This window comes from Aotus nancymaae, unplaced genomic scaffold, assembly GCF_030222135.1.
Source record: "Aotus nancymaae isolate 86718 unplaced genomic scaffold, 86718_ANA_hifiasm-v0.15.2.pri h1tg000011l, whole genome shotgun sequence".
Classification (NCBI taxonomy): domain Eukaryota; kingdom Metazoa; phylum Chordata; class Mammalia; order Primates; family Aotidae; genus Aotus; species Aotus nancymaae.
Genome location: NW_026988422.1, coordinates 47,072,693 through 47,089,251, shown reverse-complemented (window position 1 = coordinate 47,089,251; position 16,559 = coordinate 47,072,693). Strand labels below are relative to the sequence as shown.

Sequence of the window (16,559 nt, the reverse complement as noted above, 5' to 3'; positions counted from 1 at the left end):
ATCAACATGGCTGTGGGAGGGAAGGGCGTGTTTCCAGGCTCTGTCAGCGTCTCCATCTCCTGCACACTGTGTGCACCCCAGGATTTCCTCACCTGGTGCTGCCTTCCCTGGGGCAGCCTCAGTTTCTCAATCACGCATTTGAGGCACTAACACTGGGCTCATTCCTCTGGACTCATGCTCCTCCTAGAACTCAAGATGATTGCTCACGTTCATCACTTCTCCTTTCTTTTTACCCCTAGTGAACCTATAGCTTGTGCCTCATCCACCAAGGTGACAATAAATCCACGTGAAGATGATCATGGAATAAAAGAGAAGATTCTCCAGAGCCTATCCTTGGAGACATCACTCATATGTTCGTTTGCTACCTAAAGAGAGTGACTTTCATGGTGGGAACTTCAATGTAGATTGAAGGGAAGGTAGCAGGCACACGCATGGTCTGTGGTGCAGAGATATTCCGTAGGTAGCAGGGCATTAATCAGCTTTTGAAGTCACGCTACAGTCTCTCACTCTGCCCATAAAGAGGTGCGACATGGCCTAGATTGCAAAAGGTGGCATCCATACACCATTCTCCTTTCCTACACCCAGGATGAAGCTGATGGGCCACTGCCCTCTGTCCTTAGAAGGATTTCAGCTGCCTTCTCTAAAACAACATTCCCGGTAGCTGCTTCCCGTTAATGGTAATTGGTTACAGGGATGAAATAGACCCATTTGCCATTCCCGGGGTTGTTGAAAGCTTTGGAATTAGACGGGCTACAAAACAATTGAGTTTCTATTTCTTCCAATGTAAAACGGAGAAAAGAATAACTGACTTAAAGATTGTTGTGAGGTCTAGAGAGAACATATGTTAAGAGCACAGCAGATTTCATGGTGCCTGGTACACAGTAGATGCTACGTGATCATGAATGGCCATTCTTATAAAGTTAATGCTGACGGGGTAAAATGCATGATGCCACAGCTCTGCATTATAAAGAAGTTGGAAATTGTGAAAGAGAGATGCTCTTGGCCTTCGTAGTCTGTCTTTATTTTGTGACACTGCAGACACAAGTATGTGTTTCAGGTCTAAAAGGGTTGAGCAGCCATCTTCAGAAACAGCTCAGGACGGCAGCTCATCGCGACTGGCTAGCTCTTGGCCAGCAAGTTAGGAAGATCAGGCCCGTTGAGCGTCCATCCCCAGAACACTCTGCTTCTGGTTATGCTACTCACAGGCTGAAGGGCTGAAGAAAGTCCTTTATTCCAAGCCTAGTTCAATTTTCTATAAAACACATATAATAATTCTGCTCTAAAGAGAGGCATGATAAATTGATGGACTCACTGGGCATTGTTATCTGTTTTGAAAATGAAATCTATAATGAGAAGTACATTTATTTAAAGAATACCTTTCTTTGCAGGAAATGGAAATGGTTTAACTTCTTTATATAGTTTCACTAGTTAGTGTGCATCTTAAATGTCTCTGCCTATGTCATTATTTACTATGATATCAAAAGTCCTAAGGGCAAAGATGATGTCTGCTTCATTTATTTTTTAGAGCACCCAGAAAAATGCCATGAACAAGTACATTTTTAATCCACTCATATACTGTTATTGTAGATTGAAATATAAACTACATCCCATACTCATAAAAATATTTTGTTATTTTATTTATTTATTAATTATTATTATTATTATTTGAGAGGGAGTTTTGCTCTTCTTGCCCAGGCTGGAGTGCAATGGTGCAGTCTTGGCTCACCACAACCTCCACCTCCTAGGTTCAAGCAATTCTCCTGCCTCAGCCTCCTGAGTAGCTGAGATTACAGGCATGCGCCCCCATGCTCAGCTAATTTTGTGTTTTTAGTAGAGATGGGGTTTCTCCATGTTTGTCAGGCTGATCTCGAACTCCTGACCTCAGGTAATCCACCCACCTTGGCCTCCCAGAGTGCTGGGATTACAGGTATGATTACATCACACCTAGCCTTTGTTCTTATTTTAATAATTTAAGACCAAAAATCTGATGAAACATCTCTATCAGAGCAGCACTGAATGTCCTTATACTCAATACAAATGCATACCTATCGGTTTACTTTAAAAATATTGATATTGACTGACTCTCTATTACAAAAGCCTGCCCAATGTAGAAAATGTGAAAAATGCTGAAAACCATATAAAAGAAATGAAAAGTTTCCTTTAATTTCCATGCTGGAAGATAATCACTTGGAACATCTTGGTATTGTTTCCTAAATGATTCATTTTAAGGTGTTATTAATATCATCTAATTCTTAGCTAATTTTAAGACTTTCAACATGTTTCTTCTCACTGTGATTTCCATTTTTCAGTTAGTGATTCTGCATTCTTTCCAGCAAGAATTATGGTTCTGTTATTTTTCGGTGTATTGAAACATGTTGTGGGTTAAAGGAAAGAGTTTGCCACGAGCTGCTAGTCACTTACCCCTGTTTCAAAGGAAAGTCGTGGTTACCATGAAGGAAAATTTAATCCATCTGCCGCAATGCATTTGTTCTCCTGAGAACCAGGTGGAACTACCTCTGTTTCCCTAGGATTATGCCACCCACCAAGGTAACTTTCTGTTTCAGTAGGTGATGTTGAGAAACAAAACAACACCCTTTAAGTTAATCAGTTTTGGAAAATAGAGACTGGCTTTATATTCCATGGCTTTGATGTGTTTAGTAGTTCCTGTAAGGATCTGCCTCTCTTTTGTTTTGATTGACAAGACCGTTCCTATATATTTGAGCAATCAAGCAGCCCAGTAACAGAAGGTAGAGACATTTACCCAGAGCAAACCTCTACCATTCATTGTGACTTCCTGAAATCTTAGTGCAAGTTTCAGCTCTAAAAGAAGAGTTGGCTCCTGCAAGATTAGGTAAGTGCTTCTCTGTATCTGTAACCTCATTCCAGAGGAGGGGAAGCCCAGAGAACTTGCTACAGTAAGGTCAGAAGTAGGAACTGTGAGAATAATGAGTTCAGTAGGGGGTCAGGGTCCATGAATGCCATATCCTTCAAACTTGAAAATCCAGGTGAGTTCTGTCCACTGGGTTAAGCATGAAGGGGTGCGATTTTGGCTTCTGAAAGAGCACAGAGAATGACCAAGACCCAGAGAGGTTAAACTTGACAGTGGGTTGAGGTTATGTATTAAATAACTCCTATGCTTTCCATCATTTGGATTTAAATTGAATTATAAGTAGATAATACAAATAGAAGCCTAGAGAAGAAGCAATTTATAGTGAGTAGGATACATTTATGAATGGCCACCACCTTAGGTGATAGGTTTCATGATATCTTCTGCATATCCATGTTTAGTGGTGAGTTGGTTTAGTAGCAATGCATATAGGGAGTACTATTATTAATAGTTACCAACCACTCCCCCAAATCATTCCCCATCCTGATGCTGAAAATACAGTTTTGCGCAAAGTATGTAACACGGCACCCAAATACCCTGGACCTGAATACAAATAATTTATACGTATTCACGTATTCTATTGGGTTGTGGATTACTTTTGGTTTTACTCCTGTTCTATGTTTATTTTGGAAAGACCGTTGGGGCAAACTTCTTTAACACGCAAGTCAACTGCAGCAGATAAATTACAATAAGGAAAAGCCTGAGAATGCATTCAGAGGGTGGGCACCCAGAGAGGGCTATGGAATCCACGCTGGCACTAGTTACAGGAATCTCTGGATGCCTGTGTTGCAGTTTGTGGGCGTTTACAATTTCGGGGCTCATTTTCCCTGAAGTGCTAGGAGCAAGGTCCCTTTGATAGTGACCAATGCATGGTTGGCTGCCCTACTGAGGGCCGCTGGATCTGTTAAACTCTCTCCTTTCCCTCTTTGGAAGAGCGGCATGAAGCTGGCAATCCTCTTCCTTGGCCCCATGGCCCTCCTCCTTCTGGCTGGCTGTGGCTGTGTCCTCGGCACCTCCAGTGGGAACCTGCGCACCTTTGTGGGCTGTGCCGTGAGGGAGTTCACTTTCCTGGCCAAGAAGCCAGGCTGCAAGGGCCTTCGGATCACCACGGATGCCTGCTGGGGTCGCTGTGAGACCTGGGAGGTGAGTTGCTGAGATGTGCAGATGACAGTGTCTTCTGGGCCAACAGCTTGGGCCTGATTCTTAAGAGTTCACTTTTTAAATGATACGAGGTAGAGCTGGGACATCTGCCCTTTCCTGTGGATATACAAAACCAAAACAAAACTATGATTGGCATCTTCCAAAAGTGATTTGAAAAACACGACGTTGCCCCTCTAACAAAGCATTGATAGAATCTGGTTTCCATTGTGTCTGTGTATTTGGGAATCATCTCTGGGAGGTCAAGATGTACTATTCTGTCCATTTTAAGATGAGATGGAGGGATTCGAGGGAGAGTCGCTGCAAAGTCACATAGAGCGTCAGTGTAAAGCTGGGAATCAAACTGTGGTTCAAGCTTGTGACCTAAACTCCTCCCTATATTCTCTCATTTTGGATAAATCAGCCAGTTTCCAAGAAAGAGGCCCTGAGCTGAAGGGTAAGAGTTGGTCCTAGACCCCTTCACCGCCTCTTCTGCAGCCTGTTCCTCCTCAAGTCCCTGGGGGCCCTCTGGGGTTATTGCTGAATGATCCATTAAGTTCCTTTATATTCAATTATACCCAGTCTTTTTGGAGACATTTAATTTAAAGTGGGGCTAACAGTCTCAACAAAGTTAAAATCCTATTGGGTTAAGAGAAACTACGTGAGTGGTGAAGAGGAAGAGAGCTGTTCAGCACCCCAGCAAGTCACATCTCGTAGTGACTGTTGGCTCTTCCCCCTGAGGCCCACCCACTTGGTAACTGATGAAATGCTAGCTCTGATCTTGTCACTCACTGGCCTAAAAACCTTGAATGTCCACACACTACTGCAGATTTAATAACCACCTTTCAAAGTCCTCAGCGATACGGCGTCTGCCTGCTTTCCCAGAGACGACACATTTTCTTAGCTCTGGCCTTGGTAAGTGACTTTCAAAGGTTTTATTCAATAGCCCTCATGGATCTCATTTTGGTCCTTTCCTCATATCCCTTCTACGTCCCATCTGCCATTACCGTATTTATTCCTGATGCCCATCTGCAGTGCCAGCTCCCTTTCTGGGCCTTTTTTGACTCGCAGGTAAGCCCTTGACTATGCTCTATTTTTTGGTCTTACATCCTCCCCTACCACACACGTGTTTTAAAGTTTTTGAGGACAGAGGTTCATTCTTATAAACTTCACAGTTTTTGTCAAAGTGTCGCGTATGAATAAGGCATTCAATACATATGTGTTGGTTGAATGGGATAGACCTCTCCCTGGAGCTGTAGATCCTCTAGCTGAATGGAAGGCCACTTGGAAGCACCGGTGCTCTGTGAGGACACTGCCATTGGGAAAAACAGCTTTCCCTTCAGGGACCCAGAGGGCAACTTGCTCTTGCTTAGGTACAGTTACGGCCCTGTGAATGGAATTGGGTTAAAGAGATGAAATCTCCAAATCGAATGAAACTGCTCCATCAAAGTGTTTTCTTTTTGCCTCATTCAGGGGCTTGAGCCCTTCTAGCCACAGGAAAATCGGGTTTTGCTAAGTAGACTTTGCCTATCAGTTGGCAGCAAACGCACTTGGGGCACTTGGCGCCTCCTCCTGTTCAGGGATTGGCCTGGCAGGGCCTCTCCCTGTTTGCATCTAGTATCTGAACTATTTGAAGCCCTCTCTGTGCCAAATCCTCAAACTCCTGCTTCCCCTCAATCCAGCCCATCTTCTCTTCTTTTTAAAAACTGATGAATGTCTTTAATCAGAGCATGGTCACCCATAGGAGGTCAGGAACAAAACCATTAAAGAACAAGATTCTCCCTAATCTTAGCCACTTTCATTCATGTCTTGACTGTGTTATGAAAAGGGAGGTTACCTATAGAAAGCAAATAAAACAATGAGGTTCATTTTCCCAGCCCTTGATTTTCTTGTGGGGTAGGGGAACTTAAAAGCATGTTTGAAAGTAAGTATGTTCATGACGACAGACTGGCTGGATTTACTTTGAAGGTGGAACGTTTGTTGAAAATAGCTATTCCTCATAATCTGGGTATAGAGTTGCCAGATTTAGCGAACAGACAAACAAAATAAAACAAAACAACCAATCCCCTCCCCACAAAAATCCAAACTGAAACAAAACCAGAAAACCAGGAAGACCAGGTAAATTTGAATTTCAGAAAAACAATAAATAAATTTTTAGCATAAGCCTGTCTCATATAGTATTTGGGACAGACTCATACTAAAAAATTATGTATCTGAAATTTAAATTTTATGGGGTGTCTGGTCTGCCTAAGTCCCCAGAGTATAATGGTAAGAGGACATAAAGCAAACATGGCAAGGTAGGAGAAAACAGTTGAGGACAAATTCAGCTCTTCTGGTCCTTGTCAAAGGCAAGGCTGGCTGGGCACAGTGGCTCACGTCTGTAATCCTAGCACTTTGGGAGGCCAAGGCAGGTGGATCATGAGGTCAGGAGTTCGAGACCAGCCTGGCCAACATGGTGAAACCCCATCTGTACTAAAAATACAAAAATTAGCTGGGCATGGTGGCGTGTGCCTGTAGACCCAGCTACTTGGAGGCTAAGGCAGAAGAATCGCTTGAATCCAGGAGGCAGTGGTTGCAGTGAGCCAAGATCACACCACTGCACTCCAGCCTCGGCAACAGAGTGAGACTCCATCTCAAAAAAAAAAAAAAAAAAAAAAAAAAGGCAAGGCTCCTATTTTCATGACATTCATGAAAACTTCACCTGAGCTACATATGTATATATGTTCTTTTTTGCCTAGAACAAAGAAGAACAAAAAAGCAAAGGTACTGTCATTTGAAAGCTTGTTATTATTTTCATTATTACTTCCATATAGTGATTGCTTTAATAAGAACAATGGATTATATTTATTGAACACTTACTTTGTGCTAGGCTTTGTGCATTGAGTATATTGTCTTACCTTATCTCCCAAACAATGGTGGGAGGTAGATATTTTGTTTTACAGAGGAGGAAACTGAGTCTTCAGGAAGTTAAGTGGATTTTCCAAGGTCTCCAGCAAGTGGCAGAACAGGGACTCAAGCTGCATAGTTCTGACTGCAGGGCTTGAGATTTTAACTCCTGCTTTGTGCTGATTTTGTTTCTGATCTTTGTGTTCTGTTTATCAAAATTATCTTTGAACTTAAGATTTATAAAAGATGAAGGAAGGAAATGAATCTTTCAATGATCAGAGCAGTGCATAGAGTATTCAGGAACCTTTCTTGCAATGTTTTCTTTTATTGGTTCAATGACAAAGAGTTATTGAAACTCTCCCAGGGTCTGTTTTAGGTACTGGAAGCACAGCAGGCAAAAATCTCTGTCCTAAAAGGGTTTACTTTCTGGAGTGGGAGGAATATCACATGAACGAATGAAAGGTAGATTATGCCATGTGCTATTGACCAGTGTTATGGTGAAAAGTAAAGCAGGCTGGGGATGGGAAGTTTCTGGGCATAGAGATGGAATGTTGCAATTTTAAATAGGATGGTCAGAAAATGCCTCCCTGAGAAGGTGACATTCTAAAAAAAAACCAAAGATTGGTGAAGGAGTGAATCATATGGGAGAAGAATGTTCTAGGCAGAAGGAACAGTAAGTGCAAAGGCCCTGAGCTGGGACTGTTCCTGGTGGGTCTGAGGAGACCCCCTTGAGCGTAGTGAGGAAGTCTGTGAGGTGGGGATGGTTGCAGGCATTTCAGAAGGTAGAGGTGCAGAGAAGGTGATGGAGGTCTTGAAGGTCATCATAAGATCTTTGATTTTTGCTCTGTGTGAGATGGGAAATCACTGGGGCTTTGGGCAGAAGAGTAACTTGATGTGACTTACATTTAAAAAGGAACACCCAGGGCCACTGTGTTGCAAATAGATTGTAGGGAGTAACAAAGGAAGAGGGGAGGCCAGTTAGAAGGCATTTGCAATGACCAAGATGGTTCGTTTGCTGACTATGTATGGAGCACTTGCTGTGTGCCATGGTCTCTCCTGGGAGCTTAGGATATGGTCTTGAATGAAATCAGCTTCTTGCTTTCAGAAGTTTGTTTTCTACTGGCAGATGACAGAGCAACAAGTAAACCAACGAATAACAAGTTAATTTCTGAGAGTGATAAATGATACTAAAACATTGAAACAGGATCATATGTTCTAATGAATTCCCTGTTTTCTACCTGTGGGGACAGAAACCCATTCTGGAACCCCCCTACATTGAAGCCCATCATCGAGTCTGTACCTACAACGAGACCAAACAGGTGACCGTCAAGCTGCCCAACTGTGCCCCGGGAGTCGACCCCTTCTACACCTATCCCGTGGCCGTCCGCTGTGACTGCGGAGCCTGCTCCACTGCCACCACGGAGTGTGAGACCATCTGAGGCCGGCATGGTCTGCGGAGCCCAGCCAGTGGCCTGAGCCTCACAGACCCACCTGTGTGAGCAGCACCAGCAGTTATACTTCCTGGATGCAAGGCTGTTTAATTTCGACCATACCCATGGAGGAGGTTACCTGTCACCCCTTAGGTCCAGCTCAGGCAAAAGGCCCAAATGCAGCCTACTTATGCTAAAAGTGCAAAACAATATTCGTGTCTTCACCAAAATAATTTCTCCAGTTCATATACCTGCAAATTAATTTTTCTTTGCCTTGAGTCTTGGAACATAATTTGTGTATCACAATCCTTGCCCAATTTGGACTCATAATATGCTAATGATTTAAACATACTAGGTGTAATTAGGAAATGGGGCTGGAAAGTGAAAATCTTTAAATTCTCATGTTCTGTTTAACCACTGACTCCAACCAGATTTATGATTAAAGGGCTAGAAACGAACAAAACCCATGTACTAGTCTTCCTTACCCCAGAGGAATTCCAACGGCAAGCTTCTTTAGGGAAAATGCTCCCTTACCCCTTTTAACTGAGCAATTATCTACACAAGAAATAGAGAGTGCTCAGATAAAAAAAAGAGAGTAGCTTCAATGAAAGATGTTTGGATTTGGATAACTCTTTGCCCTAGCAAAATTCCCTAAACTCCCTTAAGATCCTTAATAAAGAGGCTATGTTGTGATTAAAAAACAAACTCAGAAATAAAATATGTAGCTGGTAGCTATCATTTAGCCTTAAAAACTTGTGAAAGTAAGCTCATGTTTTAGAGTGTGATGTTCTCCCAAAGCGATGGCAAAATGGCCACGTACAAGTATTCTTCCCCATTTATCATATTTTAAATTTAAATTGTGACTTATTAAGCTCAGAAATTTTACATGTGTTTAGGGGTAAAACTGCGTCGCTGGCTCAGAGGAAAAAATCTGTGATTTTCTAGCTCCTGCCCTCTCTAATTAGCTAATTCTGTGATTGAAAAAAAAAAACCCAAACTCTACTGTTAAGCAAATGTCTTTAATTCCGGCATTTTTGGGGTTGAATTTAACCTTGTTCCTTTTTCATAATGTGCCAAGAAAACCTATACTGGTGCCAATAAAGCGTGTCCTCTGTCTTTTGAATTCATGAAAACTTTCAAGAAAGTCTTTTTAATTTTTAGTACACTTGGAATAACAGTGAGAAGCACACCTCAACTAAACCACACTATTATTTTTACTTAATCATGAATTTGGCATGTCATGTTTAGTAAGGGACACAGACAGATGACCTTGGGTAGCATGAGTCCCAAAGATGGCACAAACTGCCTAGACATACCCATGGATACCATGGCTGGGAGCCAGGAGTCCGCCTTGAATAAGGATTCAATGAGTCCCCCTAAAACACAGTAAAGCAAATGTTGAGATTGACAGTCAAGTACTGGGATGTGGAGTGAACATCTGGGCACAAAGGGCAGGAGCAAAATCCACCCAATCTTTAGCAGATGTGTTGGTAGGAAAGGAAGTCACTCTAACATAAAAGGAAGGCAAGTACTTGGGGTCTCTGCTGGAACAGTGGGTGATAATTAGGGATGAATCCTGGGTGCTGCCACTCAAGTGTTTTCAACCTACCCCTGAAGACAATCCTCAGAATTTTCTGAGGCACAAAGGGCTTGGCAGAATTTGAGAAAAGATGACCATAGCATGAATAAGGAAACCAGTGATCTGTTGTCGTGGGATACGGAAGAGATGATTTATAAATGTGTGAATAGAATTAAGGAAACCAACAAGAGGGGTGAAACAGATCTGGTTCAGCAGCAATGGACAACCCCAGACTGAAGGAACAAGGGGAGGGAGTGATTGTCAGACCCCAGAGAGAGCTGTAGGAGTGAGATCCTTGACAGGAGCTGCGGCCTTTGGTGGGAGGATGCAGCCCCTCCCGAACTGAGACCTGGTAGGGAGGGAGGTAGAGGAGCAGATACCCTTCCTCACTCTCCTCCCATCCACTGGTCTTCTGTTGGATGAAATGGGGATCAAGCCGGGTGTGGTGACTCATGCCCATAATCCCAGCACTTTGGGAGGCTGAGGTGGAAGAACTATTTGAGGCCAGGAGTTTGAGACTAGCTTGGGCAACATGGTAAGACCCTGTCTCTTCAAAAAATAAAATGATTAACCAGGTGTGGTGGTGTGCACCTGTAGTCCCAACTGCTTGGAGGGCTGAGATGGGAGGATCGCTTGAGACTGGGAGGTCAAGACTGCAAGTGAGCTGTGACCGTGCCTCTGCACTCCAGCCTGAATGACAGAGCAAGACCCCATCTCTAAAAAAAAGAAAAAAGAAAAAAACCACATGGGAATCAAATGGGAAAATAGAAAGTGAGAAAACCCATTGATTCAGTCCATAAATGTTGGCCTCCTAGGCATCAAGGTAAGAGTGGATTTAAGGGGCCAAAGGATAAATTCCAGCTTAGCTGCCTTTTGGGAGGCTCAGCTTTAATGCAGGAGGCAGTAATGTTTGCTGTGAGAGCAATAAGACATGCTGTAGCACCACAGTTACAGTCATGGGTCACTTCACGAGGAGGATACATTCTGAGAAACACATCATTAGGCCATTTTGTCATTATAAGAACACAGTGCAATTACACAAACCTAGACGGTATAGCCTAGCCTATTGCTCCTAGGCTGCAAATCTGTACAGCAGATTACTATACTGAATGCTGTAGGCAACTGCAAAATACTGGTAAATGTTTGTGTATCTAAAGATAGAACAAGTACAGAAAAAATAAAATCTTACGGGACCTCCATCATATGTGCGGTCTGCCATTGACCAAAACGTTGTGCAGTTCATGACGGTACGGACTGCCTTGTAGTGAATTAATATGGAATACACATACAACGCACTGGCTAATACAATAACATTTGGGAGATATGAAGACAATGGTAATTATAAGGACTGTGGGAGTTGGTTGGTCATGAAGTGGAGTCAAAGCCCTCAGGGCATGGTATGAAAGCTGATTTGAAGAGACTGTTTTTGAATGCAGCTGAAGGGCAGACTGTGCTGAACATTAGGCCTCATATCTAATTGGGAGAGCAGCTGAATTAATAAAAGGGCTGAATTTACCACTCTGGCAAGTCTCCTATACTTAAGTGAAGGTCGTAATGGGGAAAAAGTGGGACATGGAGACCTAGAATGGGAACAGTTAGGTGGATGATGGACTTGAGGTTTCTCTGCAGAGGAACCTCCTGGCTGCTCCTTGCTAGTGGAGAGCAGACTCCCCTTGGCTGGAGACCATGCCGAGGAGGATGCTTTACATGATGAACTTGCTCTGTGGTGGGAGGAACAAGCATCTCCCCTGAAGGAGCTTCAGGATTTGACAATGTTAACCAGGAGGAATTGGTGGAATGTGCTTAGCAATGGATCTTGAGGGTTTCAGACAGGGATACGGGGGGTGGGGTGGCGGAATATAAGGCTGGATAAGAAGATTTCATTCATACCTGGGCATTCTCAGAATTTAATGTAATCCTAAGGACACCTGGATCTGGTCTGTGTGTGCTGTTGGGATGTGTCCTTCAAGAGTGGGGAAAATGGTGGCTTGCGTTAATGAAAAGAAGATGCCGGAACTGTCATGGCAGAGTACTGAGGAACAAAAGGCATAGAGAAGTAGGCCTGGCAGAATGGATTTATTACATAAGACCAGAGAACTTGCCAGTTGGCTGTGTTTGGAGAGTTTAGTGGCCACTTCTACTAAAGCAACAAAGAATGACTAGTGAGGGGCGCCTCTCAGAAAAGCTCGTGGTCACTCTCCTTTCTAGGCTGAGGTTGATGCCAGGGGAAGCTGCTGTGGAACTGGGCTTCCTGGTGTCAGCGTAGGTGATAGGGATCTAGGACAGCAGGGACCAGGTGGTGACATGCAGCTGTCAGAGACAAGGTGGGCATAATTGTCCTAACAGGTAGCAAAGCTCCAATGGCCACCAGAGGGCTCTGATCTGCAGGATCTGTGTGCTAATAGTCCATGGTATTCAAATAGTTTCCTCAATAGATCTGTGTTATAATCAGACAATTTATTAGTGAAAAAGAGGGAAAACTCTATCAGGGTTTATATTGTGCTAAACTTGAATCTTTTTCAAGTCTTTCTACCCTTCCCTCTTCCTTTCTCCTTTCCTCCTTTCCACAAATATTTATTAACTTAAATTTTGTGCAAGGTACTGTGTTTGGAAAATAAATAAATAAATAAATACATATAGTTGCCATTTATGGATCTCTTACTATAAGCAGAATCCTTTAGATTAGTACTTCTTAGTTATTGTATTAACTATGCTAGTAAGCATTGCCATTGGCATTTTACCATTAGCATTTTATAGATGATGAAATAGAAGCTCAGAGAGGTCAAATAACTTGCCCAAGGTCACGGAGCTAATAAGTAGCACGTGCTGGGTTTCTTTGAAACAGAACCAGACGTTTTCCACTAGAGCACAGTGCCTTTTTGGAATGCTTCTTACAAGTCATTCCTGCTTGGAGAAGTCTTCGGATTTATCGTCAGACTATCACCTTGGTGAGCATTTCTTCCATCTTTCCTGGAGGTGGCTCTATGCAAGGTTGGGTTGTTTCATGGAGACTGGAACTTTTCTCTGGTTTCCCGTATAATCTCTAGAAAGATAATGTTTTGCTGTAGCTTAAATGAAAGCTTACCACAGAAGAGACTGGGGGAGAAAAAGCAGAACCTGGAAGGGAAATTCCAAGAGACTGTTGTGGAGCTGAGGAATGTATGTTCTAAGTTTATTTCCTAGGCGTGTGAGGAGTGGTGCAGAGAAGTTGACTCTGGTGCATAAACTAACTCTCAGCAACTCCTTACTCTTGGAAATGTGTTTTATTTTTTAATTTTTCCATAAGTTATTGGGGTACAGGTGGTATTTCATTACATGAGTAAGTTCTTTAGCGGTCATTTGTGAGGTTTTGGTGCGCCATCACCCAAGCAGAATACACTGTACCATATTTGTAGTCTTCTATCCCTTGCTCCCCTCCCACTCTCTCCCCATGCCCCTAAAGTCTATTGCATCATTCTTAGGCCTTTGCGTCCTCAAGGCTTAGCTCCCACATATCAGTGAGAACATACAATGTTTGGTTTTCCATTCCTAAGTTACTTCCCTTAGAATAATAGTCTCCAATCTCATCCAGGTCACTGCAAATGCTGTTAATTCATTTCTTTTAATGGCTGTATAATTAATATTCCATTGTATATATATATACCACAGTTTTTTTTTTTTTGAGACGGAGTTTCGCTCTTGTTACCCAGGCTGGAGTGCAATGGCGCGATCTCGGCTCACTGCAACCTCCGCCTCCCGGGTTCAGGCAATTCTCCTGCCTCAGCCTCCTAAGTAGCTGGGATTACAGGCACGCACCACCATGCCCAGCTAATTTTTTGTATTTTTAGTAGAGACGGGGTTTCACCATGTTGACCAGGATGTTCTCGATCTCTTGACCTCGTGATCCACCCACCTTGGCCTTCCAAAGTGCTGGGATTACAGACGTGAGCCACTGCGCCCGGCCTTACCACAGTTTATTTATCCACTTGTTGGTTATTGGGTTGGTTCCGAGACTTTGCAATTGTGAATTCTGCTGCTATAAAAATGTGTGTGTGGCTGGGCACAGTGACTCATGCCTGTAATCCCAACACTTTGGAAGACCGAGGCAGGTGTATCATGAGGTCAGGACTTCAAGACCAGCCTGGCCAAGATGGTGAAACCCCATCTCTACTAAAAATACAAAAATTAGCTGGGTGTGGTGGTGCCTGTAATCCCAGCTACTCAGGAGGCTGAGGCAGAGAATTGCTTGAACTTGGGAGGTGGAGGTTTCAGTGAATTGAGATTGTGCCACTGCACTCTAGCCTGGGCAACAGAGTGACACTCTGTCTCAAAAAAAAAAAAAAAAAAGCATGTGCAAGTATCTTTTTTGAATAAGACTTCTTTTCCTCTGGGTAAATGCCCAGTAGTGGGATTGCTGGTTCCAATGGTAGTTCTACTTTTAGATCTTTAAAGAATCTCCACACCGTTTTCCATAGAGACTGTACTAGTTTACATTCCCACCAGCAGTGTAGAAGTGTTCCCTGTTCACTGCAACCATGCCAGCATCTACCGTTTTCGATTTTTTGATTATGGCCATTCTTGCAGGAATAACGTGGTATCACACTGCGGTTTTGATTTGTATTTCTCTGATGGTTAGTGATGTTGAGCGTTTTTTCATATGTTTGTTGGCCATTTGTGTATCTTCTTTTGGGTGTCTCTTCATGTCCTTAGCCCACATTTTGATGGGCTTGTTTTTTTTCTTACCGATTTGAGTTTGTTGTAGATTCTGGATATTAGTCCTTTGTCATATGTATAGATTGTGAAGATTTTCTCCTACTCTGTGGGTTGTCTGTTGACTCTGCTGACTGTTCCTTTTGCTGTGCAAAAGCTCTTTAGTTAATCAGGTCCCAGCTATTTATTTTTATTGCATTTGCTTTTGGATTCAAGGTCATAAAATCCTTGCCTAAGCCAATGTCTAGAAGGGCTTTTCCAATGTTATCTTGTAGAATTTTTATAGTTTCAGGTCTCAGGTTTAAGTCCTTAGTTTGTCTTGAGTTGATTTTTGTATAAGGTGAGAAATGAGGATCCAGTTTCATTTTCCTACATGTGGCTAGCCAATTATCCCAGCACCATTTGTTGAAAAGGATGTCCTTTTTCTACTTGATGTTTTTGTTTGCTTTGTTGAAGATCAGCTGGCTGTAAGTATTTGGGTTTATTTCTGGGTTCTCTATTCTATTCTATTTTATTCTATTCTATTCATCTTTGTGCCAATTTTTGTACCAGTACCACACTGTTTTGGTGACTATGGCCTTACAATATAGTTTAAAATCAGGTAGTGTGATGCCTCCAGATTTGTTCTTTTTGCTTAGTTTGCTTTGGCTATGCAGGCTCTTTTTGGTTCCATATGAATTTTAGAATTGTTTTTTCTATTTCTGTGAAGAGTGATGGTAGTATTTTGGTGGGGATTGCATTGAATTTGTAGGTTGCTTTGGCAGTATGGTCATTTTCATAATATTGACTCTACCCATCCATGAGCATGGGATGTGTTTCCATTTGTTTGTGTCATCTATGATTTCTTTCAGCAGTGTTGTGTAGCTTTCCTGGTAAAGGCCTTTTGAATTCTTTGTTAGGTATATTCCTAAGTATTTTATTTTTTTTGCAGCTATTATAAAAGGGGTTGAGTTCTTGATTTGATTTTCAACAGCTTTGTCTCTGTTGGTGTATAGAAGAGCTACTGATTTGTGTACATTAATCTTGTATCTGGAAACTTTGCCAATGTCTTTTATCAGTTCTAGAGCTTTCTGGAGGAGACCTTAGGATTTTCAAGGTAAACAATCATATCGTCAGCAATCAGTGACAGTTTGACTTCCTTTTTAACTGATTTGGATGCCCTTTATTTCTTTCTCTTGTCTGATTGTTCTGGCTAGAACTTCCAGGACTATTTTAAAGAGGAGTGGTGAGAATGGGCATCCTTGTCTTGTTCCAGTTCCTAGAGGGAATGGTTTCACCTTTTCCCTATTCAGTAGTATGTTGGCTGTGAGTTTGTCATAGATGGTTTTTATTACATTAAAGTATATCCTTTCTACGCTGATTTTGCTGAGAGTTTTAATCATAAAGGGATGCTGGATTTTTTAAAATGCCCTTCTGCATCTATTGAGATGATCATGTGATGTTTCTTTTTAATTCTGTTTATGTGGTATATCACCATTTATTGACTTGTGTATGTTAAAGCATCCCCGTATCCCTGGTATGAAACCCACTTGATCACAGTGGATTACCTTTTTGATAATCTTTTTATTGTTGGATTCAGTTAGCAAGTATTTTCTTAAGGATCTTAGCATCTATGTTCATCAAGGATATCGGTCTGTACTTTTGTTTTTTGGTTATGTCCTTTCCTGGTTTTGGTAGTAGTGTGATGCTGGCTTCATAGAACGAATTCGGGAGGGTTCCTTCTTTGCCTATCTTGTGGAATACTGTCAAAAGGATTGGTACTAATTCTCTGAATGTCTGGTAGAATTCTGCTGTAAATCCATCTGGTCCTGTACTTCTTTCTGATGGTAATTTTTAAATTACTATTTCAATCTTGCTGCTTGTTATTGGTCTATGCAGGGTATCTAATTCTTTGGTGATCTGACCTAGGAGGGTTGTATTTTTCCAGGAATTTATCAATCTCTTCTAGGTT

The 16,559-nt window shown here is 42.2% G+C and overlaps 1 protein-coding gene across 1 annotated transcript; it reads left to right on the top strand.

Moving 5' to 3' along the window:
* The first annotated feature begins 2,757 nt into the window (after positions 1-2,757).
* GPHB5 (glycoprotein hormone subunit beta 5) lies at positions 2,758-8,891 on the top strand. Its single transcript, XM_012464179.2, has 2 exons — positions 2,758-4,030; positions 8,161-8,891. Exons 1-2 carry the CDS (start codon positions 3,827-3,829, stop codon positions 8,347-8,349), a joined length of 393 nt encoding a protein of 130 aa, XP_012319602.1. The 5' UTR covers positions 2,758-3,826; the 3' UTR covers positions 8,350-8,891.
* Positions 8,892-16,559: the final 7,668 nt, after the last annotated feature.

Excerpts from the sequence above, each read along its gene's own strand:
- GPHB5 (XM_012464179.2), top strand. The coding sequence starts at position 3,827 with ATGAAGCTGGCAATCCTCTTCCTTGGCCCCATGGCCCTCCTCCTTCTG. Across the intron at positions 4,031-8,160 it reads GTCGCTGTGAGACCTGGGAG|AAACCCATTCTGGAACCCCC; the intron begins GTGAGTTGCTGA and ends CTGTGGGGACAG.